Below are 27,992 nucleotides of genomic sequence, written 5' to 3' on the forward strand. Positions count from 1 at the left end.
AACTATTTTCAGTATTATGGATTTTCAGAGGACAGCTGTCTTCATTCCCATTTAATCTAAGCATTTTATTTCCATTTTCATAGAATCAGAATCATAGAAGACTTAGGGTTGGAAAGGACCCCAAGATCATCAAGTTCCAACCCCCCTGCCATGGGCAGGGACACCTCACACTAAACCATCCCACACAAGGCTTTGTCCAACCTGGCCTTGAACACTGCCAGGGATGGAGCACTCACAACCTCCCTGGGCAACCCATTCCAGTGCCTCACCATCCTAACAGGAAAGAACTTCCACCTTATATTCAGTCTAAACTTCCCCTGTTTAAGTTTTAACCCATTACCCCTTGTCCTGTCACTACAGTCCCTAATGAAGAGCCCCTCCTCAGCATTTGTATAACCCCCCTTCAGATACTGGAAGGCAGCTATGAGGTCTCCATGCAGCCTTCTCTTCTCCAGTTTTCAATTCAATTTCTCTTCTTCAATTTTCAATTCAGTATAATTTCCCTAGGTTCACAGTATTTTTTAAAATGTCTTTAAAGACAAATTTTCAATTCTGCTCTCAAGTCACTGCCACTCATTAAAAAAAAATAATAGTTTCAAAACTTAAATTCTGTTACTTGGGACAATGTAAAACCTGTGAGGTTGTGGTGAATACAGCTTGATGCCCAGGCACCACGACAGGAGCAGGAGGCCCAAGGGTAGGGGTACCCCAGCAGCCCCACAGTGGCAAAAGAGTCCCCTGCCCCAGCCCCTCCTGCTACCGCAGGAGCCTGGTCTGAGCTCTGCTACTGGAGGGGTCCACACTGCGTATGACAGGGTAGTTAGAGACGTATGTGTGCCTGCATACATGTATTTTTCCACTACCAGACCTTTGTCCTGACCAGCCAGCGAGTGGAACAGGAGTCTTTTGTTGCCGTCTGTGTCTGAGCGTGCTCTGTGGCTAGCCATGCACACACATATACATGTGTCACAGTGTGAGCACATGTTCTGGCTGGTGCTACTCGGACTCACTGTTGAATATGTATTTATTTTATTGGGAATAAATCTGACTTTTTATATTGGACTTTTTATGTTCAACTTTCCTTGCTTAAAAGGCCAAACAGGGGATATCTAAGATATGCATCAAGTCAGGTGATGATCATAGTTCCTTCTGACAAAAAAAAAAAACAAACGAAAGGTATTGCCTCTATGCCAACACTAGGAATCGCACAATCACAGAATGGTTTGGGTTGGAAGAGACCTTAAAGATCATCTGGTTCCTAACCCCCTGCCACAGGCAGGGACACCTTCCGCTAGACCAGGTTGCTCAAACCCCCGTCCAGCCTGGCCTTGAGCACTGCCAGGGATGGGGCAGCCACAGCTTCCCTGGGCAACCTGTGCCAGGGCCTCACCACCCTCATAGTGAGGAACTTCTCCCTTCTATCCAATCTAAAGCTACCCTCTTTCAGTTTATTCCAACTATTGGAACGGGGATGTGTGGTGTTAAACGTGGCTCCTACGACACGGAATCTGCCTGATGTCTGTCCCTCTTTATCTAAGCCTGCCGCTGGTGCTGTACAGCTAATCGCTGGTACAGCTGCGGCTCCCCACGCAGTCACCCTTCCACTGCCAGCGGTACCCGCCAGCCCCAGGCCGCCAAGGCCCGGCATCACCGGCGTGCTCGCCAGCCTTAGGCCCCGGGCGGCCCGCGCGGCAGCACTTCTGCCCTCCCCGTCCCGCGGACGGCCCCGCCTTCGCTCCGCGGTATCTCCGCGGCTCGCTGGGACGGTCGCAGCCCGGCACCGCCCCGCCGCCCTGCCGTCATATAAAGCCGCTGCCGCCACCAAGGCCTATCGCAGGCGTGCTCGGAGGGGCGGGTTGGGCCGCTGCCGCCATGGTGTTACACCCGGTGCTGGGGAAGCTGGTCAGCAAGAGGGTGGTGCTGGCCAGCGCCTCGCCGCGCCGGCAGGAGATCCTCACCAACGTGGTGAGTGCTCGCCGCGCCTGGGCCGGGGGGGAAGGCCGGTGGTGCGGCAGCGCGACCCCCGGTCCCGGGCGCTGAGGGAGTGCAGGTGCTCAGCGCCGGGCTGGGCCTGCGGGGTCAGCCGCCCCTCGGGCTCCCGGTCCACCGGCACAGAGCAGGCACAAGCCCGGGCCGTGCTTCCTGCGGCAGCCGCATGTGCTATGCCGTGGGGCAATGCCGGCGGCCCTTCCCCAGGCCGCCCCCCCTTGCCGGCCTGGGCAGAGGCAGAAAGGCCCAGGACTGGGCTTCGAACGGCGGGTGCTGTCCCTGAGTGCACGGTACTTTACATTAGGAATGTTACTGTTTTTTCAAATACCAGTATTTCTTGGTCAGTTTCCTCTGTAGGCGAGTAGCGTGTGCGTCAGTTTCACTTAACATCAAGTTTAATATGAGAATGGATTAAAGTATCCTCCTGACAGGGGGGTGGTGTGATCAGGCAGATTGAAGAAGTGCTCAGACTGGAAAATGCCAGCATAATTATCTCTGGCGTCCTCAACATGAAAAGGACATGGAACTGCTGGAGCAAGTCCAGAGGAGGGCCACGAGGATGATCAGGGGACTGGAGCACCTCCCGTATGAAGACAGGCTGAGGAAGTTGGGGCTGTTCAGCCTGGAGAAGAGAAGGCTGCGTGGAGACCTCATAGCAGCCTTCCAGTACCTGAAGGGGGCCTATAGGGATGCTGGGGAGGGACTCTTCGTCAGGGACTGTAGTGACAGGACAAGGGGTAACGGGTTAAAACTTAAACAGGGGAAGTTTAGATTGGATATAAGGAGGAAATTCTTTCCTGTTAGGGTGGTGAGACACTGGAACGGGTTGAACAGGGAAGCTGTGAATCCTCCATCCCCGGTGGTGTTCAAGGCCAGGTTGGATGGAGCCTTGTGTGGGATGATTTAGTGGGAGGTGTCCCTGCCCATGGCAGGTGGGTTGGAACTAGATGATCTTAAGGTCCTTTCCAACCCTAACTGTTCTATGATTCTATATAATAGTAAAATTTGGGAGATCTTACAACAGACTAAATGAATTAAAAATGTGCTTCCTGCCCTTTAGCTATTTAATACCAAAATCTGTGAAAATTTTACTTCAGCTTCTGAAATGTATGAACATTTCATGGGGTTAGTATTATGAGGGGGAGAGATGGGAAAATAGGTAGCTGTCCCTTATTCTGCAGAGCGCTTTTGGGACACTAAGGAAGCTGTAATCCATAATTCAGACCATTCAGGCTCCATGAAAGCACATGCTGACCTCACCGGGCAGGCTGCAGGGAGCTTTTGAATGGCACTTGCGTATTATAATACAACAGATTTAGATTGCTTACTCTTGTTATTCTTCATGGGAGAAGTTGAATTTAAATAGGAAGAGGTATATTCTTTTCAGAACAGAGACTTGGGGAAGCACCAAGATTCAAGCATGCACAAAGTTAATAGAACCACAGTGTGCCTGCTGGGTGCAGTAAATTTACAGGTATAGCCTGGAGGCAAGATGTAGGAAGAAGGGGGGGAGGGGAGATTTTGACAAAACCACACAGAAACTGTCTCATGTTTTCTGTTTATCACGTATATAATGACACATAAAGTATGGGTGGCAAATCTCCTGTACTACTGATATGCAAGTAAAGTGCAGTGGATGGATCCAGTAAAAAATACCCTGTATCAGAATAGTCTGTGAAATGTGTTAAGTTTTATACTGTTAGACTTTTATGGAAGCAACCTTTAATAACAAGATCAGATTGACTGTATTGCATTCCTTCATTACAGGGCCTGCGGTTTGAGGTCGTTCCATCCTGGTTTAAGGAGACACTCGAAAAGTCATATTTTGCAGCCCCTTATGAATATGCTGTGGAAACAGCAAAACAGAAGGCTCTTGAAGTAGCAAACAGAATGCACGTAGTAAGTCACCAGCTATTTCGGCAATGAGATTTTTGTCTTTAATTGGTGTGTGTTACAGTGACTTAATTTGCACATATTTCTTAGGTGGTCTCTGAGTGCTTTTTCCCCACTGAAGGCAAATGCATGTTGGTCTGTCATTTGTAAAAGATAGCTTCCTGAAATTAGCTCACCAAATCAAAAGAAGGACTTGTGACTGCAGTTCAGGCTTGCTGCAAACAGAAGTGACATTTCTTAGCAGCACACCTATGCCTGCTTGGGATACATACGCTCCATAGTTCCTTCCAGCAGTCAGGTGTGTGACTGGACAGTTGTGCACTCCAGGTATTTGTTGTCTGTGGAGGCATACTCTGTGGCAAAACTCACTGATGTGAATCCCGGGCTTTGCTGTAGCTTTCATTGAACAGTATTTAAATTTGAACAGTTGTGACTGGAGTATAACTGTCCTGGGATAGAGTTAATTTTCTTCCTAGTAGCTGGTGCAGTGCTGTGTTTTTTACTTTAGTCTGAGAACAACACTGGTAGCACACCAGTGTTTTCGTTGTTGCTGAGTAATGCTTACCCTGATGAAGGATTTTTCAGTCTCCCATGCTCTGCCAGTGAGGAGGGGCAGGGGAAGCTGGGAGCAAGCAGAGACAGGACACCTGACCCAAGCTAGCCAAAGGGGTATTCCGTACCATAGCAGGTCATGCCCAGTATATAAACTGGAGGAGGGAGTTACCCGGAAGGACCAGATCACTGCTCAGGTCGGTCTGGGTATTGGTGGGTAGTGAGCGGTTGTATTGTCCTTCACTGCTGTTTCTTCTTGGTTTCTTTTTCTCCTTTCCCCTTTTAATTTTATATTCTCTCCCCTTGTTATTTCCTTTATCATTATTATTAGTAATATATTGTACTCTGGTTATTAAAATGTTGTTATCTCAACCTTTGGGTTTTACATTCCTTTGATTCTCCTTCCCGTCCTGCCGGGGGGGGAGGAAAGGAGGGAGGGGTGAATAAGTGACTTGCATAGTACTGAGTTACCAGCTGGATTTAAACCACAAGAAGCTCAGAATTTGTGAGTGTAGAGGTGCTGGGGGAAAGCAGAAAAAGAAGACAAATTCAGTTTTAAAGCATTCTGGGCAAAGAAACAGGCAATTTTCTTTAAAGAAAGGAGAAGCTGACATGATTTCAGGTTCTGTAGTCATTGCATCCATTTTGTATCCTCAACATTTTCAAAACCAGTGATACAACTTACACTATAAATGGCATATTTGACTTCTGCCTTGGCTGTGATCACTCTGAGTACATAAGGTTGTTCCCTACCAGAACCTATTTCAAAGTCTACCTGATTAAGATCCCAAAAAAAGTACCATAATACAACTCTGGAAGAGAGCAGTGTGTTTGTTCGAACCTATACTGATGTCAGAAAAGGAATTTTAAACACTTTAAACCAACAGTGCTGCCAGAAGTCACCGGTCTTCAGAGCAAATATTGCATGATGTCCAGTGTAAATCGTTATCCAGGTTTCTGTCAGCTTCTTTTCAGAGAATGGTATAACATTAGGAGAGTGAATTTTAAACCCAGCCTTGCTGGGTTTAAATTGACTTATATTGGCCTTTCATTGCAAAACACTACGCTGTGATAATGCTAGTTCAGTGGGTTTCAAAATGGAAATTTTTTTAATGGTGCCTGGAATTAGTTTTATTTAAAGCACATCAACAGCCTTTCTATAGAAAAATCACCTCCCTACAAATTCTTTTTAATATAATGACCACAGTTGCAGACAAGTTTCCTGTCTTGCTGTGTTAAATAATAACCATGTACCTCATAACATGCAAGTCAGTCAAATCATAGAATCATAGAATAGTTAGGGTTGGAAAGGACCTCAAGATCATCTAGTTCCAACCCCCCTGCCATGGGCAGAGACACCTCACACTAAACCATCTCACCCAAGGCTCCGTCCAACCAGGCCTTGAACAGCACCGGGGATGGAGCACTCACAACCTCCCTGGGCAACCCATTCCAGTGCCTCACCACCCTAACAGTAAAGAACTTCTTCCTTATATCCAATCTAAACTTCCCCTGTTTAAGTTTTAACCCATTACCCCTTGTCCTGTCACTACAGTCCCTGACAAAGAGTCCCTCCCCAGCATCCCTATAGGCCGCCTTCAGATACTGGAAGGCTGCTATGACGTCTCCACGCAGCCTTCTCTTCTCCAGGCTGAACAGCCCCAACTTCCTCAGCCTGTCTTCATACGGGAGGTGCTCCAGTCCCCTGATCATCCTCATGGCCCTCCTCTGGACTTGTTCCAGCAGTTCCATGTCCTTTTTATGTTGAGGACACCAGAACTGCACACAATACTCCAGGTGAGGTCTCACAAGAGCAGAGGAGAGGGGCAGAATCACCTCTCAGCTATGACAACAGATAAAAGTTTTAAGTTTATACTCCTACCTCTCAATACCCTAAAGTGGAGAGTATGTGTTCCCTTTTTTAGCAAAACTTGTCTTGGAAGAACAATCCTAGAGGGCTGTATTCCCTGGCTTCCATACACTTGGAAGGAATTTAAAGGAATTCTGCCTGCCACCTTGAAGACCATGACTTTTGAGAATGCAGATAGTTCTTTCCTGAATGCATTTGTTCATCAGTAATCTATTTAGGCAAAATCGTGACCTAGGAATGGTCTGCTCATGCCTCCTGTTTTCCTCACTTTCATGGTGACATAAATTATTACTATTTTGTAAACACTACAAAAGGAGTGTCTTGTTCTCAGGCCAGTGTTGAGTCCTACCTGTAAACCAGCAAACTTTGTTTTCTTACCATAAGTTCTAAAAGGTTTTGTTCTTTCTTCCTGTTTTGAGAAATACCTTCTTTTTTTTTATGCCTTTGCAGAAACACCTGAGAACACCTGATGTTGTCATAGGAGCAGACACTATTGTGGTAAGAAGTCTTCTGTGGTTTAGCATTGTTTTAACTTATGACAAGCGTAGAAAGTACTTGTATCTTTAGGTTTAAAGTTTGAAAGCTGTCTTCACTGAGAAGTTATACCTGCACTATGATGTATCTCATGGGTTTTGTGGGTGTGGGTTTTAGGGTATTTTTTCCCAACAAGGCAGGTTTTGGTATCCTGAGTGCTAAAAGCTTTGCTGCTGTTTTTGCAGAGACGCTAATATTACATTAAGTATTGCCTTGGATCATCTAGTATGTAAGAGAAATTCCGTTCTCAGGCAGTTGTTGACTGTCTAGAAGTCCAGATCATGTGAACTGTTCAGTGTTGTGCCTTGTAGTGGGCATCACTTTATAGCTGTCATCTCCACAGAGACAGTGAAAGGTTAAGGACAGAAGAGGTTGAATTACCCTTTTGTTTGAGAGCTGCAGCCACTGGAGTGTAGAGTGTTGCACTCATTATGTGCTCAGTAATAAATCACCTGTTCTGACAAAATACCTGTGATTCTTGCTCTACTCAGTGACTCGTGTTTGAAGCCCTGGCTGAAATTATAGTTCCAATATAATTTCTGACCTCAGTTTCTGAAAAGTAAGAAAAAGCCTCACACTTTCTCTATCTTTGTTTTAGTCTGTGGATGAACAAATTCTGGAGAAACCAGTTGATAAGCAAGATGCATATAGGATGCTGTCAAGGTCTGTAGTTTTAAGTAAGATTCCACATGTGTATGTTAAGCTGTTCTAAAAGGAGTTGTACAGATTCGTTGATGTATATGAAGAGCTCTATGGCTGGTTGGTTGGTTGATGTTTTTGGTTTGGTTTGGTTTTTTATTGTTTGTTTGGGTTGGGTTTTTTTTGCCTAAGTTCAGTAGGTCAGTTCCTTAATCGTGGGTATGAAATGCACTTAAAATTTAGCATTTTAGAACTCCTCTTAATTTTGTTCTATATGAAAAGAATAAAGTACAGATGCTCACTGTTTCATCTTACAATTAATTAGGTAGAATCCTAGGGGGGATAGTAAGAGTGTGAGATGGATTACATCAAATAGACTGTCTAATATTTAGGAGACTATTCCTTAACTACTCTCTTCAAAGACTGAAGTTCTTAAGCTATTTATTACACTCCCATTGCTTACACATTAAATCAAAAACTTGAAGCTCTCAAAAGGAATCGGCCACAATGTGGCGCTCTGGAGCCACTACCAAAGAACCCGTGGCAGATCTTCCTCTGCACTCTGGCTTGCCATGGGATCCCTGGGGCCAGTCTGGATGAAATGAGTACATAACCTCTAGTTGCCTATCAAATGTTTGGTCTAAGTTGCATCACCTAGCTATTCATTGCCAGCTTTCAGTGGAGATGCCTGCAAGAGTAGTGTTTATGCTGACTGCCTTTTTCTTACGCATTTGAAATAGTCACTTCCCCCTGTTTACAATAAATAAGCTGATATCGTAGACAGCTGTGGACAACAGTACAAGTGAGATTTTGGAGACTTGAAATGTCTGAATCTCTTTATAGTTTTTTTTGTTTGTTTGTTTGTTTTGTCAACGTCTTTTCACCTATATTGGAATAAAAAAAAAAAAAAGTGGTTGTTTAGGATAATACATCAAGCATATATATTAATATAGTGGTCTGTCTCTCAGGCTGTAGTAACATAATCATGTAGAACATTTTTGCACATGGCAGATTTCATAAAACTGTTGCTTAAACCATGGGGGTTTTTCTCCTCACAGGTTGAATGGGAAAGAGCACAGTGTTTTCACAGGAGTGGCTATTATACATTGCAGCAGTAAAGGTATATGTATCATTTTATTAAAACTCAGTGCTTGCATTAAAAATTATAAGGATTTGTACAAAAGAAACAGAACAGAAATATTTCATATATAGTCTGAACTGGCTTCCTACTCAGATGAGAATTACCTTATCAATATGTAAATTAAAAGCTTCCCACAAAAGCCAACTTTTTCATTATATTCATTATATTCAGTTTTCATACAGTAAGGAGGATGACAAAATACAGTAGACTTCAGAAATGCTGTAGCTATAGGACTAAGTAAAAGACTAGGGTAAACTGTGGGAATATTCTAAATGAAATTCAAGTAAGGCACTACAAAATGTGGGGCTGGGCAGATTCGAACCATATTAACTATTCCTGTGTTCTGTTTACAGTAGCTGATGAATAAAAGCAGTTGCTTGTTTTTTCTCTTTTCCGTAAATAAGGGAAGCTTTAGGCGATGAGTGACATAATGGCTTAATGCCTCAGATTATTAATGAATTGTAGGAAGCAATATGTTAGTGTTATCAGATAATTTATATAGTAAGCAAGTAGCATTTATAAGTACTCTACCATTAATATAATTTAAGGAGTGTTTGGTTTGAGGGACCTCCTCTGATAATTATGCCAACATTCTTTTAATGGAACTTTTTCATGAGTCATTTCTCTGAAATTTTACTGGACATAGTCTTTCTGTAGACAAATTATTTACAGCTTTTAATCTTTACTGAAATGATTGCTCCTAACTCTTGTCAGTCATCCAGTACCCCTACTAATATGCTAGTACAGTAGAAAGAGTGCTACTGCAAAATAAATAAAACATGTTATCAAGGAGTTCCTATGAGCTATCCAGCAAGAATAATAATTGTTTATGAAGAAAGTAAAAATGCACACAGCTGTGCTACTGGTGCTGTGACAGCACATCTCATTTGAAATACACAGATTTAAGCCATATGATATTCAAATGAATAAAATTACCATAAGTCTGCACATTCCCCAAGGGATTCAATCAACTGAGTTTTGTAGAACACATTTTTAGTTTTAGGTTATAAGTAAAACGCTGTTGTTAAGCACCACATACATGTTACAGATGGGATTTTCATCTTTTTTTAGCAACAGGATCCACACCCAGGTGTGCAGTTCATTATTGCACCTCTGGCCTTCTCTCAGACACTTCTAGATACAGAAATAATCTTGTTATTTCTTGAGAGACGATACAAAAAATACACTGATGGTTCCTGATGGGACTGCTGGATGACTGAGTCTGCATTGTAGATGTAAATCCACATTCAAGCATTTATAACAGCTATATGTTTAACTATGAAGCTTTGTTAAGAGTTCTTTGACAACAGTCATAAAGTTAGAAGGGTGTTTGTGGCCTTCTTTGTTGTCAGTGCTGGATGTGTATGCTAGGAATCCATAAATAGTTCTGCATAAGCACTGTTAATTTACGAGTGCATCCAGCACAGGAAGTGTCCCAAGACAGGGCTGTGGAGGTTGAAAATGCAAGCTTTCACTTTCTGGGGAAAGTTGAGTCCATTGTCCCTAAAGAGCATTATTAGTCATTTCATACATCTGTGTAATACCTTATTTTTTCACAAGCAAAAATGTCAGATGAATACAAAATAAAACTGAGCTGTTACACTCTTTAAACTACAGTTTCTGTTTTTAATGAGACCTTTTCCCTTCTGTAGATAATCAGCTAGAGATGGAAGTCACTGATTTCTATGAAGAGACTAAAGTAAAATTTTCTGACCTGTCTGAAGATCTTTTGTGGGAGTACATTCATAGTGGAGAGCCAATGTAAGTAAGACCCAGAAGGTATCACACAGTATTTAGGAATAGGCCTTTCAGTGTGTTACTAGCTACGCACATAAAAACATTTTGTCCTGTGTTCTGCGAAGCTTTGCTGTGTATATTTGATAAATGATAGCATGGGTGATGCAAGGTAGGTATTCTGTTCTTCTTTCTTGAGCTGATTGCTCCAGGGGAAGTGAACTACCTTTTTAGTACCCTAAGAAATACAGAAATTGAAGGCTGTTGAAATGATCTGGATTAGAGCAAGTACTCATGCAATATACAATTACCTCTCTGTTAACAGAGGCATTCAGGGAGCTTGGATACCTGAGACAGTGCATAGTTCTCATTATAAAAAAGGTGACTAGACTAAGTATTGGAGAACTTTATTGAAGGAAACTAGAACTTAGGTTTAGTTTACTAAAATAGCACTGCTCTGCTGCAGGGAATGACGGCTAAATTTTCACTTATTCTTGTGGCCAGCTTATATGTGTTCCTATGCTACAGTTATCTCTTAACTTCCATGTTTCCACTACCCTTGTAATATACTAATTACTTACAGACAACATTGATTCCCCAGAATAAATAGGATGAGAACAGAATGCCTAACTACTCCTAAGATGAAGCTGACTAGATTGTTTTATTTTTTTAAAGAACTTATTTGAAGACAGAAAGACTTTCCCTTGTATTAGCTGAAGCTTAGTGAAGGCAAATCAGGCCATAGTTAGCACTATGGATGGTATATCTGGTGATCGGAGGTGAAATTCTGGCTCTGTAACTTCAGTTCTGACTGTGTAAGAATATCAGTCATGGTGTTTTTTAAGCTCATTTGTGCTATAAAACAACATTGTCACTTTTCACTGGGGAAAGAAGAACCACTGTAGATTTAGAATTTATTTTAAGTGCTTATGTGTAAATGGGGCAAGTTTTCTGAACATGTAAGGTTCTCAGCTTATTACAGAGACTGAAGCTAAATTGCATTATGCAGTGAAGAATGTTTTGGCAAGAACACAGTTTGTAACAGAAATTCCTAGTAGGTTTTTGGAAGGTGATCTTTAGTATGCAGCTGATCGAACTGCAACTTTATGAAGGAGAAATTACCATGGATTTTTAGGAAGACTGTAATTTTGAAAAATATTTTGTGATATTCTGATTATTTCCTCTGGAAGAAAATACGCTTTAGCAGTTCTTTGCTAAAGCAAACAGGCTCATGAGCAGCACTGGGTAATTCTGTGCATTCTGCTAAGCAGGGTGTGTGACAGCAAGGGCTTCTCAGGGACCAGAGTTTCAGAGAATGTATTTCATTACTCTCTGAAGCAGAAGCCAATCCATCTTCAAGACAATAGGAAGAGTTTGCTGTGGCCGTAGGAAAGAACTACTAAATATAATGTCCTTTTAAATTTTGCAGAACAGTAAGGTGAAGTCTCTTATGGGTTTTTTCCTTTGTTTAGGCTTTTTCTTCCCCTCCTCCCTGGCCACCCATATATACTAACACATTTATGTGCATATAGGTTTTTCTAAACAGTATTGCAGTTCAAATGACCATTTGTTTATTTTTTTAATGGCTACTTAAGTTTCTGAAAACATAAAAATGAATGATCACATAAAAAACTAAAAGAGAATTGCCTCTTTTGTGCTGCTTGGATTGGGCAGAGTTCTTTTTATAGCAAGGACAAAATTGGCATATAGTATTTCAAAAGTCTGTCGCTGACGACTCGGGGACTGATTGTAAAAGTGCATAGCTGACTTAACATATGCATTAGGAGCGAGGAAAGAGCACTGACCCAAGGTAGTCTGTGATGAGGCTCTAAAGCCCCTCAAATTTTGGCTGCAGAAAGATGGCCTTTCCCTTTTTTTATTCCTGTTTCTCTTTCCAACCAAGGGTTTTCTGCTGGCTGGCAGATCTTTTCTTGCTCTGTACAAAAAGGCTGGACTGTAGTAATCTTAACAGTTTTGGACTTGTGTAATGAGTAGACTTTGTTTCTGCGCACCTCTTTGACCCAGCTTCTTACTTTGTAATCTTTCCCTTGTGAACAACTTCCTCCATCTCTGCTAACAGCTTCCAGTTCGAAGATTGTGTGGTTTTTGGTAACTGTTCTGAGTGGTGGCAGTGAAATCAATGGACCCTACTGCTCTCTGGGAAAGAGGTGATTACAGAAGCTGGAGCTGTACAATTTCAGACTTAACTATGAAGTAATAAATGTAGAATGTAAATGTCTTTCTTCCCTTGTATGATTTATCATAAGAGTTACTTCTTTCAAAGCTATAGCAAATGTATAATTTAGTTTTTGCAAATAATCAGTCTTGCAGCATAACTAAGCTCATGGATAGCTTAGAGGTTATCAGCTCTGAGAGCATAAGAGCAAAAAAACTTCGAGGTGTAGGATTACAGAAGTAGAGAGAGCTGTGCTGTTCTTATACTGGAATTGACTTTGAACCTTGTTTTTTTCACGTCATGTTGCTACAGTTGACTTGTCTGTATGAAATAGTTGTTCTACATTCATGGCTATATGGACCAAGACACATATATTGTCAGACACATGTTCTTGCCTTTGGAAACCCACCTAAAACCCAACCAAGCATCTCCCCTTCATCTGTAGGAGCCTAAGTGGTTGTTACTGCGAAAGTGTTTTATTTGATCATTGACTCAGTTGAACAATACAAATATTGTATACATGGTTATACTATTTTGTGTCATGTTCAAATTCTACAGTTAAAAAAGTAAATGTGCTTTAATGTTACATTTGGAACAGTTACCTCCATTTTATGTCTGTTAACATTTTCCCCCCCATTGTATATTGTGGGTTGGTTTGTTTGGGGGTCTGTTAGGTTTTGGGGACTGTTTGGGTTTTTTAGGAAAAAACAGTGGGTGTTGAACACATTCCTGCCGCATTGTCTGAGGGTTTGTTTGTTGGCTGATCATAGGGGTTTTTTGTTGTTGCTGATTTTGTCTTTAAATCAGTGGATGTTGCACACATTCCTGCTGAAATCATCTATCTTTACAACAGTTGGTAACTGAAAAACGTTTCAGTTGCAGCAGTGATCTTGCTCTTTGTCAAAAAGTCTTTAAAGTGAGTTGTATTTTCTTATTATAATATAAATTAACTGATGCTGTGCATACCGTTACAGATGAAGCCTTGACATTAAGTGCTATGCTCATAAAAGTATCCAGTTACAAAACCCAGTCAGATTAGCTAGAGATAGTTGAGAGCTGTGTAAATACTGATATACTCTGGATGTTAGTATGGAAGACGCTTGTTGAAAAAACAGTGGAACTTTTACTAACTACATTGCTTCATGCATTTGGACTAGAGCTGTATTTGTAGTAGAGAATCCTCCTCAGGATCCAGTTCAGCATATGAAGCTCTGTATAAAAATAAGATGTGGGCAATTGTGGTAATGTCCTTCCTGGGAGTATGATATCACTGTTTTTGATGGTCACAATGTTTTTTTGCCACCATGTCAGCATATGCCATAATGACTTCATCCTACTGGACTGCTACTTTATTTAAAAAATGAAATTACTATTTAGTCATTAGAACATTTCTAATTTAGATGGTATAAGTCTTAGGTATGTTATAAAAGAAGGAATAATTTAAACAATGACAAAGCTAGATATTGCTGCTGTGTGCAAGATTAAGAGAAAAGCCCTGTTTCCCAGTTCATAGCAATTCAAAAATATCTTTTGCTGGGATACTTATCCTCTGTTTCATTTAGGAGACTATCAAAGAGGGAATCCAGGAATAAGTTCTAAAAATACAAAGAGCTGGTTCTGGTCAAATCTAAGGTGAAAAGTCAGTAATCTTCTTTGTGTAGTAACCTTCTTTCACAAGTAGTTTGTGTAATTCCATACTATTTTAAGTTAATAGATCTGAGACTGACCTTTGGTTTCAAAGCTTGCTGACTTAGGGTTCCATCTGGTGTTATCTTACAGTAAGCACACTCCAAACTACCTTGTTTCTTAAATGTGGACAATAAAATTGTTGGGTCTATTGCAGCTTATCTGCCTGTATACATTTCTGTTCCACATAGTGGAATTTGCATAATTATACCTAAAGAGAAATTAGATTTCCAAGGTTACTTTCTGTGAAAATACATTTGTGCCCCAAATTACTAGTATTACAATGGCATCTAAGAGCACAGTGGAATGAGCTACAGCTCTGCTTATATCTGAGGGCTATGCAAGAACTAGACAGGGCTTAATGGGAGAGTACTGGGGTTTGTATTTGGATAGGTTTTTCCTCCCCAGGAAAAACCTGTCTTCCTGATCCTCATTTTAGATATTTCTGTGACTAAGATCCACAAGATACATACTACGGTCATTTGAGTTCTAAGATGTCTTCTTCAGTGTGAGTTCTTCCTGGAGCTAACTTATTCTTAAGGTCCTTCAGCCTCTTGTGGAATACAGTGAGGGTCAGTATGCAGCTGCCTGACCCAATAGTAACATTGTTACCTTTTTGGTAGCCCAGACTTGGAGAATGCTGGGTGACCTATGTGGATGCAGTATCACTGCAGCCAGCTGATGTACCCTCCTGCATAGCTTACTATGGCACTTGGACTGTCCGAAGCATAAATACCTTAGGCTGCTCACCCCTAGTGGAAATACTGATCCCTGTATTTATCTTGTGATTTATAAATTGAAGTGTTGAGTCTAGTAGATTTAATGTGCCTTTAACTTGAGTACACTTGCCTTTATTCCAGACTCTGCACTATGTCTGGAGTATTTGTGATCTCTGCTACCTTCACTCTTAACTGTAATTAAATATATGTCATGTTTGCTTTCTATTCCCTTAGGGACAAGGCTGGTGGATATGGAATCCAGGCTCTCGGTGGAATGTTAGTTGAGTATGTTCATGGAGACTTCTTGAACGTGATGGGATTTCCTCTGAATCACTTCTGCAAAAAGCTAGCAGAATTGTACTATCCGCCTTCTAAGCACAACGTACAACATAAAAAGTATGACTCTATCCCTTCTGTGGACACTTTTGAGAACCTAAGTGATGGAGAAAGTGAATCTTCAAATTTCACAGACAACAAAGGTGCTAGTAAGTTGGACAGCAGCGGGATGTGTTCATCGGGATCTATTTACAATTCTGAAAACAGTTCTAGTGTCGGAAGTGGGTTTATGGTACCTCTGGAAAATCAGAATGGCGGGCCAGAAAGTACAACAAAACTTCCATCTAAAATTCTAGAGCTGATGGATGGATTTAGAGCCTCAAAGGTAAGGGAAAAAAAAAAAAACCAAACAACAAACAAAACCCTGCTTACTACATGCCTGACTGATACAGTTGTTTCATTAGACTTCAATATATAACAGGTAATGTGAAATACTTGAGCTGGTATAAGAATGTAGTAATAATTAGTAAATGACCACTGAAGTATTAGAGAGTCCAAGATAGCTGAAACTTCTGGTGAGTACAGATGTTGGGGTTTTTTGGGGATTTGCTTTTATCTGTTCTATGGAATTTTAATAACCCAGTGATAAAAAAATTTGTCTCTTGAGAGCAAAAAATTGGGTTTGTTTTTTTGGTGTTTTGGGGTTTGGTAGTTTGTGTTTTTTACTGATCACAAAAGCACATCAAAGAGGAAGTTACCTTTGTACACCCTGCAAAGACAGCATTTAATATGGTTAGCTTATCTGAATTAAAACTGTAACTATATATTATATTTCCTTTCTAACTTATAATGCTTAGCATTAGAATTCTGTGGAGGATCTTAGGGTTGGTTTTTTTTTATTCCCTGTTAAGGAGATTTTTATATACCCTATTTCATGTTTTTATGATTTTTTTGTTTCATGTTTCATGATTTTTATATACCCTGTTTTCATCATGTATGTTTAGCTGATAATACTCATGCAGTATCTGAAGGAGGCATACAACCAACTGTTTACAAACAGGTCACATGCTCTGTGTAGCAGCCAAGTGTGATGAGAAATGAGTTAGCTAGACATTTTACATGATACCAGTTTTTCTACTCAGTTCCAATGGAGTGAAGACAATAGTGAAGAATGCAAAGGAGAAATAAACACCAATCATTTAAAATAGGTCACTGATTTCCATCAGTCAGTCATGTTTTAGGAAGAGGTGAAAAAAACTGCTAAAGTGGCAGTGAAATGACAAACCTGGAACTAAAGATTTAACAAATTTGAGGGGGATGGAGGGAAACACGCCAGACAGTGAACAATGGTTTTGCTGAAACAGCAGAAAGTTGTACTCAGATGTGAAGGAAAACCATAATGTGGTCAGTGTAGATCTGTGGGCGTGCTGCTTGCAGGCATGCAAAGCAGTACTGAGAGATTTGGAATAAAGCAGCCTTGAGATTGCTGCATTTGAGCAATCTCAAATGGGTTTTGATGTATTTGAATGGGTGAGATGATGTTTAGCGTTTCTTCAATTTAAGTAAAATATGGAAACTCATCAGTTTTTGCACATTATGTACACTGTTTACAGTTACGGGATGTAGAATTTGGTTTTGTGCAGTAAATAGAGGGGAGAGGCTGGAAATAGAAGCAGAAGCTTTCTTTTGCCACTAATCCAGTGTAAAGTCATAGTACGAAGTGCTAAGTTTTATGTTGAACTACTGGGAAATTTTTTTTTCCTCAGGGTTTGGTTCTTTGTAAAATTAATTACCAGTTGCAGTGAATGCTTCCTGTGATCTGACAAAACACATCTCTCCACTTGTAGAACAGAAATAAGAGCACAAAGGCATTTAGTTTCTCAAAAGCTCTCAAGTTCTGTTTCATTTTGGTCCTTCAGTGTTGTTTCAAGGACTTCATAAAGCAGAACAAAACGTCCTCCTGGTGAAGTTGTTGCCACCTGTTTTACTTTGAACAGCTGCTGTTGCAGAACAGGAGGGGATCAGGGTTAAATCCTACTTTCTCAAGATTAGTATGTTCTGAATTTGCATAGTCTGATCCATACTCAGACCTTTGGGGTTTTACCTTTGATTTCCCCCTACCTCCTTGAACTGAGAATTACAAAATAGTAGAAAGAGTGATTTGAATCAGTCAAGTTGTTGACCTCGCTTCTTACTTTCTCTTTCCTGTTCTTACAGTTTCCGGGTGGTATCGGTTCAAAGATAGGTCAGGTCTTGGAAGCCAAATGATTGTAGACTAGATGCAGTTAGCTCAGTATTGTGAAAGCCTGGATTATAGTAAATCCCACCTTTATGTTCTCATTAGAATAACAGAGGAAATTGTAGAAAGAGGATGATGATGATATGATATAATATGATATATATATACACGCACAGTAGCAGACCTTCCCTAAAATTAATCTCTTTTTCTCCATTTGATTTTTATCAAACAGCATGTCAAATCTTTTTTTTCCTTGACTGCCTTGATTAAATACATTATAGTTGCCTGCAGTTGCAAAGAAATGGATTCTGTGGTTGCTGTGTGCACTTCCACTCTTGTTCTCTAGAAGGTGTGCATGTAGGACAGTTGTGCTCTGAAGTTTTATTCTTCTTTTTTTTTCCCCTTAATTTTTATTAACCAGACAGGTATTACAGCAGCTGAAGCTGTTACACTGCCTTAGTAGAGCTTTCCATTCCTTATGTTTTGGGTAAATCAAATTTAATTTGATCTTTTGCCATTGGTTCAGATACGTAAGAATGTTTGACCTTATGGACAGTCTTACAGATTAGGATATGCTAAATACCGGAATAAAGAGGCGATCTTCATACAAAATCTGTAGGCTGCATTGCAGAAAATTTTGAGTTCCTTTCTCTCCCAGACACCTCTGGAAAAATCCCGTTACTTGGCTAAGATAATGAAATCCTCATAGTGGGAAAGAAACCCTCAGATGATGTAATTATCATAGCAATTTTTAGGAGTTTTGTTAAACTATGTTGCACTTACAGAGCAGTTCTGCAGAGTAATTCTAGGTGAAAGGTTCCTTGATTGCAGCCTTTTAAACACAGTACGCCAACAGGGTTTTTTCCTACATTTAGGCTCTGTTTGTAGCCTCTAAGCTGAAGATGTTTGATCACCTGAAAAATAAAGGTCCACTGAAGGCTGTGGATATTGCAAATGAGGTTGGAACCTCTCTGAGTGGAACAGAAAGACTTCTTGATGCATGTGCTGCTCTTGGATTACTGGAGAAAACACCACAAGGTGACTAATTCCCCCTCCCTGCAACTGCATATAGTACTGAAAGAGATGCAGGACTGGAAGAGCTGCTTTGAAGGTCACAAGTTTTAACTTGATATTGTGGGTAACTTGGATTTGGGGGAAAGGGGAATAGATTGTTGCTTCTTTGCTTTCATTATTAGTAGCTGGAATTGTTTCATCTAGGGGGCAGACTTTATCTAATTGAACACATTCAAGTCTTGGAGGAAACCTTAGATTGCTTTTGCTCTCTGAATATAGCACTGACCAGATTTCTAAGAAAAAGTTGACAGTTCCGTGGGCAGTCTCAGGGAGCAGTGTGATAGCTCAGATGTATCATCTGCATTTGGGTCACAACAGCCCCGTGTAATGCTACAGGCCTGCGGAAGAGTGGCTGGAAAGCTGCTTGGTGGAAAAGGACCTGGGGGTGCTGATTGACAGCCGTTGAACATGACGCAGCAGTGTGCCCAGGCAGTCAAGAAGGCCAGCAGCATCCTGGCTTGTATCAGCAATAATGTGGCCAACAGGAGCAGGGAGGTGATCATCCACCTGTACTCGGCACTGTTGAGTCCGCACCTTGAATACTGTGTTCAGTTCTGGGTCCCTCACTATGAAATATTGAAGTGCTGGAGTGAGAGAAGGGCAAAGGAGCTGGTGAAGAGCCTGGAGCACAAGGCTGAGGAGGATTAGTTGAGAGAACTGGTTGTTTAGCCTGGATAAAAGGAAGCTCAGGGGGGAATCTTACCGCTTTCTACAACTACCTGAAAGGAGGTTGTAGCAAGGTCAGTATCTGTCTCTTCTCACAAGTAACAAGTGATAGGGCAAGAGGAAATGGCCTCAAGTTGTACCAGGAGAGGTTTAGATTAGGTATTAGGAAAAATTTCTTCATGGAAAGGATTGCCAGGCATCGGAACAGGCTGCCCAGGGAAGTGGTGGAGTCACCATCCCTGGAAGTATTTAAAAACTGTGTAGATGAGGCCCTCAGCGATATGATTTAGTGGTGGTCTTGGCAGTCCTGGAGTGACAGTTGGACTTGATGGTCTCTGGGGGTCTTTCCAACCTAAATGATCCCATGATTCTGTCTAAAATAAGGACCACATTCCATTCCCTGATGCAGCAATGCAGAGTCACAGTCCTCAGCAGTGAATCAGGGTTTTTACAAGGACTGCTCTGGAATGTGTCCCTTTTCATTGACAACAGCTTAAATTTTAGTGCCCCTAACTGGAACAGTGCTTGAAGGTGTATATAAGTGAGGGAGTCAGAATTAACTCTTCCAGTCCACTCTACGTAGTTACAAGTTTACATATGTATTGTTTACATAGTAAAACTTGAAATGGTAAAGTGTCAGGAAAAGGAAATAAAGCAGGTTTTCAACTCTGTTAGAGGACAAGACCAAGGAGAAAGCCCTGAAGGCAAAACATTCTGGAGAAAACTTGAACTAAGGGAAGGAGAAGCCATAATGTAAACCAAAATGCAGCCAAGAATGAGGAACTTCTAGTACTCTCCATTAAATATTAGGTGTCTAACTGAGCTACTCTGGTAAAAAAAAAAAAAATTAAAAAATAAAATAAATGCCTATCTGTATCATCCAGTATCTAAATTCTTTTTTTTATAAACAAAGTACTTGCTCCTTTAAGAATAAGAAGACTATTAGAATTATTTCATATAAATATTTGCCCAGTAAAGATAACATCAGGATTTGCTTGCTATTTAACAGCTATGCAGGAAGACATGCCTTCAGATTTTAAGCAACAGTTATACTGAAACAAAGCCTGATTACAATTGTTTTCTTCCCATAAGGGTACAGTAATACAGATTCAACAAATACATATCTGACCTCAGATGGTGAATACTCACTTCATGGCTACATTATCCACTCTAATGACCACCTTTGGCCTCTCTTCACATACCTGGAGTCTGCTGTCAAAGAAGGCAGCAGGCAGAACCATCGAGCCTTTGGAAAGAAAGCAGACGATTTATTTAAGGTAATATAAACTCTCATTAGGATCAAAACTGGCTGTGAGGAGCCCAGAACTGACCTAGGGGCAAATGGAGACTGGGCCATCTATGAAAGTTAGTAGTAACTAGTCCCAGACTTCTGTTCTCTTCAACTTTAGGCTCTATAAAGTCTGGAGCAATTACAGAATATAGTGGGAAATTTGAGTGCTGACAAAAATTCTCTGGCTAAAGTGTTGCCCAACCAGCTAGCGTACTCTCAGAACAATCTCTGGGCCTGTTTACATTTGTGTCCCTTTTTAACACCATATAGTAGTACCTAATCACACATTCACTCCTTCCACGTAGGATGCCATTCACTTGATGCTGATGTGCATTCAGTTCAGTCTGTGTTGACTGCATAATTAGAGCTGTTTTCAAAGTCACTTTGAGTTGATGCAGATTTAATCAATTAGCCACCTGGTGAAGCAGGTTGAGGGGCATAAATATTTGTGCCTGGTTAAGGCGAGGGCTAGTAGAGTGAGCAGAATGTGTCAGAACTTCACCTCTGACAGGAGAGCTGGCTAAAAAGTGTACTTCAGACTACATCCTGAGGTTCTTAATTTGTACTAATCTAGATGCTGAAGAAGCCAGTCTCCTAGAGGAGATGTCTACATCCCTCATACACAGTTGACAATAGGAAATAAGGGCTTTTGGAAATTAAGGTCCTGTTAGCCTATCACTACAGTGAAACAGCAAAGAAGCTGGATGAACAATTAGTCAATGGCACTTTCAACTGATCTTTTAATTTCAAAATTCTAATGTTAATGGTGTGCAACTACTGCTTTGGTTGTACATAGTTTTAATTCAGTCATGAAACTAAACTTCAATTACTGTGGGATTTTTTTCTCTTTTTAGGACTATTATCACAGCCAGGAAGTGAAGCAGCGTTTTATGGCTGCCATGCACAGCATTGCCCACCTGACAGCAAGAGACGTGGCTACAGCATTTGATCTTTCACGGTTTAAATCTGCTTGTGATTTAGGAGGTATTGCCTGTAATTGAACGTTAATACGAATTTAAGGGAAAAGCTTGATTTCAGTTCCATATTTTATTACTTAAAATATGCGTATTTTTTCACTAAAACTGCAGTCATATTATCTACTGTTATTTTTATGGTATGGTAATGTCAGGATAAAAGGGTTAAGTGCAGTTAACTGAAAGCAGAGTTACTTAAATGGTGTTTGGGTAGTTTGAAGTAAGCGAGTGTTTGACACAATCAGTTACCTGCTGAGACTGCTCAACACAGAAAACAAGATTTGTGCCTCAGGAGATAGAATATTAGGCTGGGATCTCCGTTTTCAACTGTGTTGTTGCTGTCCATTAGCATGTCCGAGACTTTCAAAAGTAATGAAGGATTTATTTCTGAATCCTTCTGTATTAGGGTGTCAAAGTTGAAACACTACACTGCTAGAACAAAAAGTTTTGATTGTTTTAGAATTGGTTTGGTTTGTGTGTAGTTTTAATTCTGATTTGATGTCTCTATTTTAGTGTTATATACAGCCTTGTCTTTAAAAATTTTTGCGAAATCTGGGAGAAAAGACCTGATTTGACTTTTTTAAACTTTCAACAGGTTGCACTGGAGCTCTGGCTCATGAATTAGTACAAATATACCCAAATCTCAAAGTCACAGTATTTGACCTTCCAGATGTCATTGCAAACACCTCTTACTTTCAGCCTTCAGCACAACACACAGCTCCAGTAACATTTGTATCAGGTAAATGTAACACGTGATCTTTTGTCTTATTTCTGGTATCCTAGAGCACAGCACAGGCTCTTTCGCTGCGGAAATTGGTCTGCTACCCTGCTCCAACCTGACTTGTCTTAGTACAAGGCAATGCATGCTTACCCATGCTAAATGGGGAGATTGTTTTCAAGCCTGTGGGAGTAAAAAAACCTGGCTATGGTTGGAGAATGTGGATAAATAAGAGAGTATGAATTAGTAATGCTTTTAGTACCACTGGGAGCAGAGGCTGCATGTCCTTATCTCAGGCTTTTATTTTCTAGGCAAGATCAACATGGTGGTTACAAAAGATTTCTATGTCTCCTTTCTTGCTTTAGGCTTTCTCCTCATTTTTATGTGTTACGGAATTCTTACGTGTGTTCTGCTCTTCTCTTTAACTATGCTTTCCTATCTGCAAATCAGTGCATACCTATACCTGTTCATTCTTGTTTCTTTCTTTACCTCTGCTGAAGCTCTTTGTTTCCCTGCAGTATTTTAATTTAATTTTGTAGGAATGTCCTCTGTGGTTTCTGCAGGAATGTACTAACTGCTTTCCAACAGGTGACTTCTTCAAGGATAATCTTCCAGAAGCAGATCTTTATATCCTTTCACGTGTTCTTCATGACTGGCCTGATGAAAAGGTACATGTGCTTTTAAGCAAGATATCAGCTGTTTGCAAACCAGGTAAGTTGTTTTCATTTTATGGGCTTAAAGGTACATGTTAATGCATAAACATAATAAGTAATCATTAAGAAGTTAATATCAAAAAGGTGTATTTTTTCTGTCCATAGTAGTCTTTGCTTGAACATCTGTGCTTGCATTATATTAATACCTACTAAGAAAAAATTAAATAAAGCTAAACGCAGCTTTATTCCATTCCTTGTGTCCTATCGCTCGCCACCAGAGAGAGGTGATGAGTACCATCCCCTCTGCTGCTCCTCTGGAGGAAACTGTAGGCTGTGATGGATGAGGTTTCTCCTCAGCCTTTTCTTCTCTAAGCTGAACAAGTCAAGTGACCTCAGCCACTCCTGAGTCTTGCCTGTGAGGCCTTTCACCATTTTGGTCACCCTCCTTTGCACACCCTCTAGTAGTTTGATGGTCTTTCTATATTGAGGTGCCCACAGCTGCACATGGTACTTGAGGTGGGGCTGCACCGGTGCACTTTACAGTGGAACAATCACCTCCCTTGACTCGTTAGCAATGCTGTGCTTGATGCACCCCAGGATAGTTAGCTGCCTTGGCTGCGATGGCACACTGACTCATGTTTGAACAGTACTAAAGATCAAAGACAACAAAAAGTAGAAAAGCCTACACTGCTAAGATTAGCTGCTTCTTTAATCCAACAGGATTAACTAGCTATAAGGTTTGTTTTGTAAGAAGCATTCAAAATTAGATCTAGGCCATAAAGCATAATCCCACTGGGGGGGGGGGGGGGCAGGAGGGAGGGAGGTAAAAAAAAGATACTTGTAGGTGACTGTCTTAATCTTATGCAAAGATTGGGGTATGACAGATGCTTACAGGAGCTGCTTAGGACAAATGGAAACACAGTTTAAGAGCATAGTCAAAAAGTGATCTGGACTTCACTGAAGTGAAGACAGTGCTCTAAACTCCCCCTTCCTTTTAACAATTAAATGGTTGCTTCCAGGAAGAGATTACGGAAACTAAAGTTCTGCAACTGATTTCCACTGAATACCATTAAAACATTAGTGTGAGGGTCCTCTGAAACCGTCTCTGAACAAAACACTCAAAACCTGAAGCTAGAAATACTTTACTGAACCACTTTTGGTTGTTTTGAAAATGCAGGAAGTGCCTTGCTAGTGGCAGAAAGTGTGCTTGACGAACAGAAGACATGCCCTCCTACAGCTGTACTACAGTCCCTCAGCATGACTGAAGGCAAGCAAAGAAGTGGCTCAGAATATAAACAGCTGCTGGAGAAACATGGATTCACAAATGTACAAATTAAAATCACAGAAAATTTACTGGATGTTGTTTTGTGCTTCAAGACCCTGTCACCGTAGTATGCCCAGAAGCAGACTGGGATGCTGAGTTTTTACAACACTTGTGCAACGTACCCATCATCAGCTAGCACGTACTGTCAGTTTGGGATTGTTTTGACCCTTTATCTAAGGAATAGTTGTTACAGGCCTTGAATAAAAGTTGGACTGCAGCTTCTGCAGGAGTGAGTTTTATGCATTTAAGAAATGTCTGGCCAAAACTCCTATGTATTAAATACGTTCATGTCCAGTTATCTTGGCTAGTTTTCAGACTGTATTAAGCTCAGACTTGCTGTCTCAATGTATTGCATGGCAAGTTAAAACTAAAAGCTTTTATGAGCCACGTTAATACCTTTGTTTTCTTGAACCTTGAAATTAAAGAGAATTCTCCCTCTGCAGTATATTCAGTGGTTACTGCTCATTTTTATTAGAAATAATAAAAAAAATGAATACTGCACCATCTGGCTGAATTCAGGGATGCTTGTCCCCTTTTTCACTTTTCTGTGGAGCTTCCCTCAAAAACATCTCAAAGGTGCTCTCTTTTTTTAAGCACTTCATCCACAAGCAAAAGTGAAAATAGGACCAAGCTCAAACATATTCCTACAGCACCTATAATGTCACAGAGAAACTTCAGCCATAGTATGCACCCACGCAGGCAGTAGTAAAACCTGTTCCTGTCAGTTTTGGGATTTTCTAAATATGGTTAAATGGCCATATATGTTTTCTGACTCATTACTTGAGTTTTAGGATTTATGTGTAAATTCTGTTACGAAAATTAAAAATAGAAGTTTCTTCATGTTCTTCCAGTGTTTAGTTGGAGAAGTATGTACTGTATCCCCTCTCTTCAAGTAATTTGTCACTAATGTCACGTTTCCTGGCATTTTGTTGGTTGCTTGTTTTCCCTGGTACTTCATGATATTTTTTATTTTTTTTTTTCTATTTAAAGTGTACTTTTGTAGTGGAAGCCTTCCTAGAGATTAAAGTTGCACTTTCAAACTAGCTTTCCTCTCTATCAGTTGTGAGTTTCTCGCCTGTCACACTTCTACAGCAATAATCCCAATAAGCCAGTGTGAGAGTGGCCATGCCTATGCTGAATCATGAACCTCAGCCAGTTAAGGAGTTGATGAGCAAAGGTCAAGCATCTGCCTGGCAGACTCCTGTCTTCTATTACTTAATCAGAAGTTACTTTGCACTTTGAGCACTGAGCAAAGTGAAAGTGCCACAGTGATTCAATTCATCATGAGAAATATGCTTACTGCAGAACATTTCAGCTGCGCAAAATCAGGGAAATGCCAGACTTTTACATCACTGGGGCTTTATTCTTGACAGGAGGCTTTTATGAATGGAAATACGGCTGATCACATCTATACAGACATTTAAAGAGATAAGGCAAAATATTCAACAGCTGAATTAATTTTAAACATCTTTTCTATATTGACGTGGAGCTTGCTGTTATGCGTTAACAGGCTTGTATTTTGAGAGAGACTCATTCCAGCAATCAGATGTTTCTCATGTTATAATTATTCATTTAGTTCATAATGCTGTTCTTTAAGCTGCTATAAACTGTTTGAGTCAGAAAATTTCAATCCTAATGTTGGCCCACCTGTAGCTGTCACAGACTTTAAAACTGTGCCTCTAAGTACTATATATCCGTCTGTAAAATTTGAATAGAATGTGCCTGGCTACCATGCAACCTCAACATAGTCTGTGATTAAAGCACAGCTGTAATACACGTTAAGCATTACTCCTTTGGGCATGGTGTCTGTGGTAATGCACCACAGCTTTGCACTCTCAGGATAATTAACCATTGGAGCACGTTGCCCAGAGAAGTTGTGGAATTTCTGTCCTTGAGACATGAGGGTTAATGGAATGAGAGATGAGTAATAGAAACAAGAACTTCAGCTCTTGTTCACTGAACGCTGAGGTAAGAATCCTTGAAAACAGAAAGTTTGTAAGAAAGAAGAGACACAACTTGGTTGGCTGTCCCAGCACAATAATTTTTATATCAGGTTTTGACCTTGTTACAGCTATTAACAGTACTTCTGCATGGAAAAGGAATGGAACAGAAACAAAGGGTAGTATGTCATCTGAGCTACCCAGCACAAAAGCTTGAGAAGAGCTATTTAATGGCTAAGCCCCTTTGTGTGGACTGTGAGTTCATTTTTGGATGTGTTAGCTGACTGCTGGATAGTGGAAGTATTTAATGTGGGGTCTGGTTTTGTTCTTAAAAACCAGGTTTTGGAAGGCTGGCATTCTCCTCACTCTCCCTCATCTTTTGGGTGGATATTACATCCCTATGTTAGTCACACCGCAAAGGCCTCAGTTCGTACAGAAATAATGCACAACACCACTGACTTTTTCTCTGCTTCTATAATGCTTGTCATCCACCCTTTTGTCTGCTTGGCACCACTTCAATATGAATGGGGAGAAGTAATATATCCCCAAGAGATGTAGCTACTATTCCCGTCTTATTGTTTTCCATAACCATCCTGCCAGGTCTACAAGAAGTCATCTGCTCTTCCCCTAAAAACAGAGAGGTGACTTGACTTGTGAGTGTTTCATCCCTCCATAGTGTGGAAGGGAATTTCCTGTGTCTTGTGAGAGGAGTGGATTATACATTTAATGGTGGATTAGTTATAGCAGAGCAAATCCACGGAAATTATAAATTAAATCACCTGCACCTGGTAGTTTTCATCCTTATAGATGATAGCAGAAATTCTCTTGCCTGATAATGCATTATTATTGTTGCATGCCTTTGTTTTTAAATTAGGCTGTGAGATTTTGCTGGCAGAAATGGTACTGGATGATGAGAAGAAGAACAGGAGCACAGCTCTGCTGCAGTCGTTGAACATGCTTGTGCAGACAGAGGGAAAGGAGAGAAGTGGCTCTGAATATCAAGCCTTACTGCAACAACATGGATTCACAAATGTCAAAATCAGAGTGACGGGAAATTTGTTAGATGTTATTCTCTGCATTAAGACCTAAAAAAAAAAAAAAAAAGGGATTTAATAGTAAAATCTAGACATTTCTAGTCATGTTTCATGTTTTGTAATTATGCAGATACATTCTCAGTTTCCCATCAATATTGTAAGCAAGAAATGTTACATCAGCTTTATGAAGTTATTTTTAAAAAGGGGAAGGATTGATTGCATTTATTTTAAACTCAAGTATAATGAAGCCAGAAGATTCTACCCTCAGAAACAAGTCTCCAGCCACAAATACAGCCCTACAGCAGTATTCACATTGCTGAGAAATCAGAGTTGCTTCATATGTGGTGCAATTAGAATAGTCCTGGGTTTACAGCAGCTTTGCCCATTTCAGGGGGTCAGTGCACTTCAACACTCCATCACCATCCATTTTAGTATCGTTTTATGTTACGCACTCTATTGTAAATAAAGTATTATTTACAATAATTCTAACAAAATCTGCAGATTGCTACTGCAATGGCATGGACAAGACTGGAAACGGAAGAACTAGAGTGGTAGCTTCTTGAGAGAGTCAAGGTGGACTCCTCCTTCTGGGAGGTGTCTGGGAAAAGGCAGTTGTATAAAAGTGCAAGTTTCATCTGTGATTATAATGAGATGAAATGTAGGAGCACCACATTCGCTTCAAGAACATCTTCCTCCTCATTTTTAGCCCTACTTAATTTGTGAGCACTAACAAAAGTGAATAGCAGAATATAAGACTAGGTAAAGAAAAGAAAATAATTAAAAAAAAAAAAAAAACAAAAAAGCGCAGAAACAGAAAAGAATTTCCCCAGTCGGGTGCATTTGAGCTCCAAAGGTGAATGGGACAGGACA

General features: G+C 40.6%; 1 protein-coding gene across 2 annotated transcripts; it reads left to right on the plus strand.

Moving 5' to 3' along the window:
* The first annotated feature begins 1,806 nt into the window (after positions 1–1,806).
* Positions 1,807–27,192, plus strand: ASMTL (acetylserotonin O-methyltransferase like). 2 transcript variants are annotated; one of them, XM_065677545.1, is made up of 13 exons: positions 1,807–1,965; positions 3,757–3,888; positions 6,755–6,802; positions 7,437–7,501; positions 8,536–8,597; positions 10,271–10,379; positions 15,168–15,594; positions 18,324–18,486; positions 20,281–20,465; positions 21,334–21,463; positions 22,049–22,192; positions 22,760–22,882; positions 26,963–27,192. In XM_065677545.1, the coding sequence occupies exons 1-13, from the start codon at positions 1,873–1,875 to the stop codon at positions 27,175–27,177; spliced, it is 1,896 nt and encodes a 631-aa protein (XP_065533617.1). In that variant the 5' UTR covers positions 1,807–1,872; the 3' UTR covers positions 27,178–27,192. The 2 variants fall into 2 exon arrangements, with proteins under 2 accessions (XP_065533617.1, XP_065533616.1); XM_065677544.1 differs by lacking the exon at positions 26,963–27,192 and adding an exon at positions 24,002–24,595 and having other exon boundaries at positions 1,811–1,965.
* The last annotated feature ends 800 nt before the right edge of the window (positions 27,193–27,992 follow it).

Source organism: Lathamus discolor, chromosome 4 (assembly GCF_037157495.1).
Source record: "Lathamus discolor isolate bLatDis1 chromosome 4, bLatDis1.hap1, whole genome shotgun sequence".
Taxonomy (NCBI): Eukaryota; Metazoa; Chordata; class Aves; order Psittaciformes; family Psittacidae; genus Lathamus; species Lathamus discolor.

Excerpts from the sequence above, each read along its gene's own strand:
- ASMTL (XM_065677545.1), top strand. The coding sequence starts at position 1,873 with ATGGTGTTACACCCGGTGCTGGGGAAGCTGGTCAGCAAGAGGGTGGTG. Across the intron at positions 15,595-18,323 it reads ATGGATTTAGAGCCTCAAAG|GCTCTGTTTGTAGCCTCTAA; the intron begins GTAAGGGAAAAA and ends TCCTACATTTAG. Across the intron at positions 22,193-22,759 it reads TCCAGTAACATTTGTATCAG|GTGACTTCTTCAAGGATAAT; the intron begins GTAAATGTAACA and ends GCTTTCCAACAG.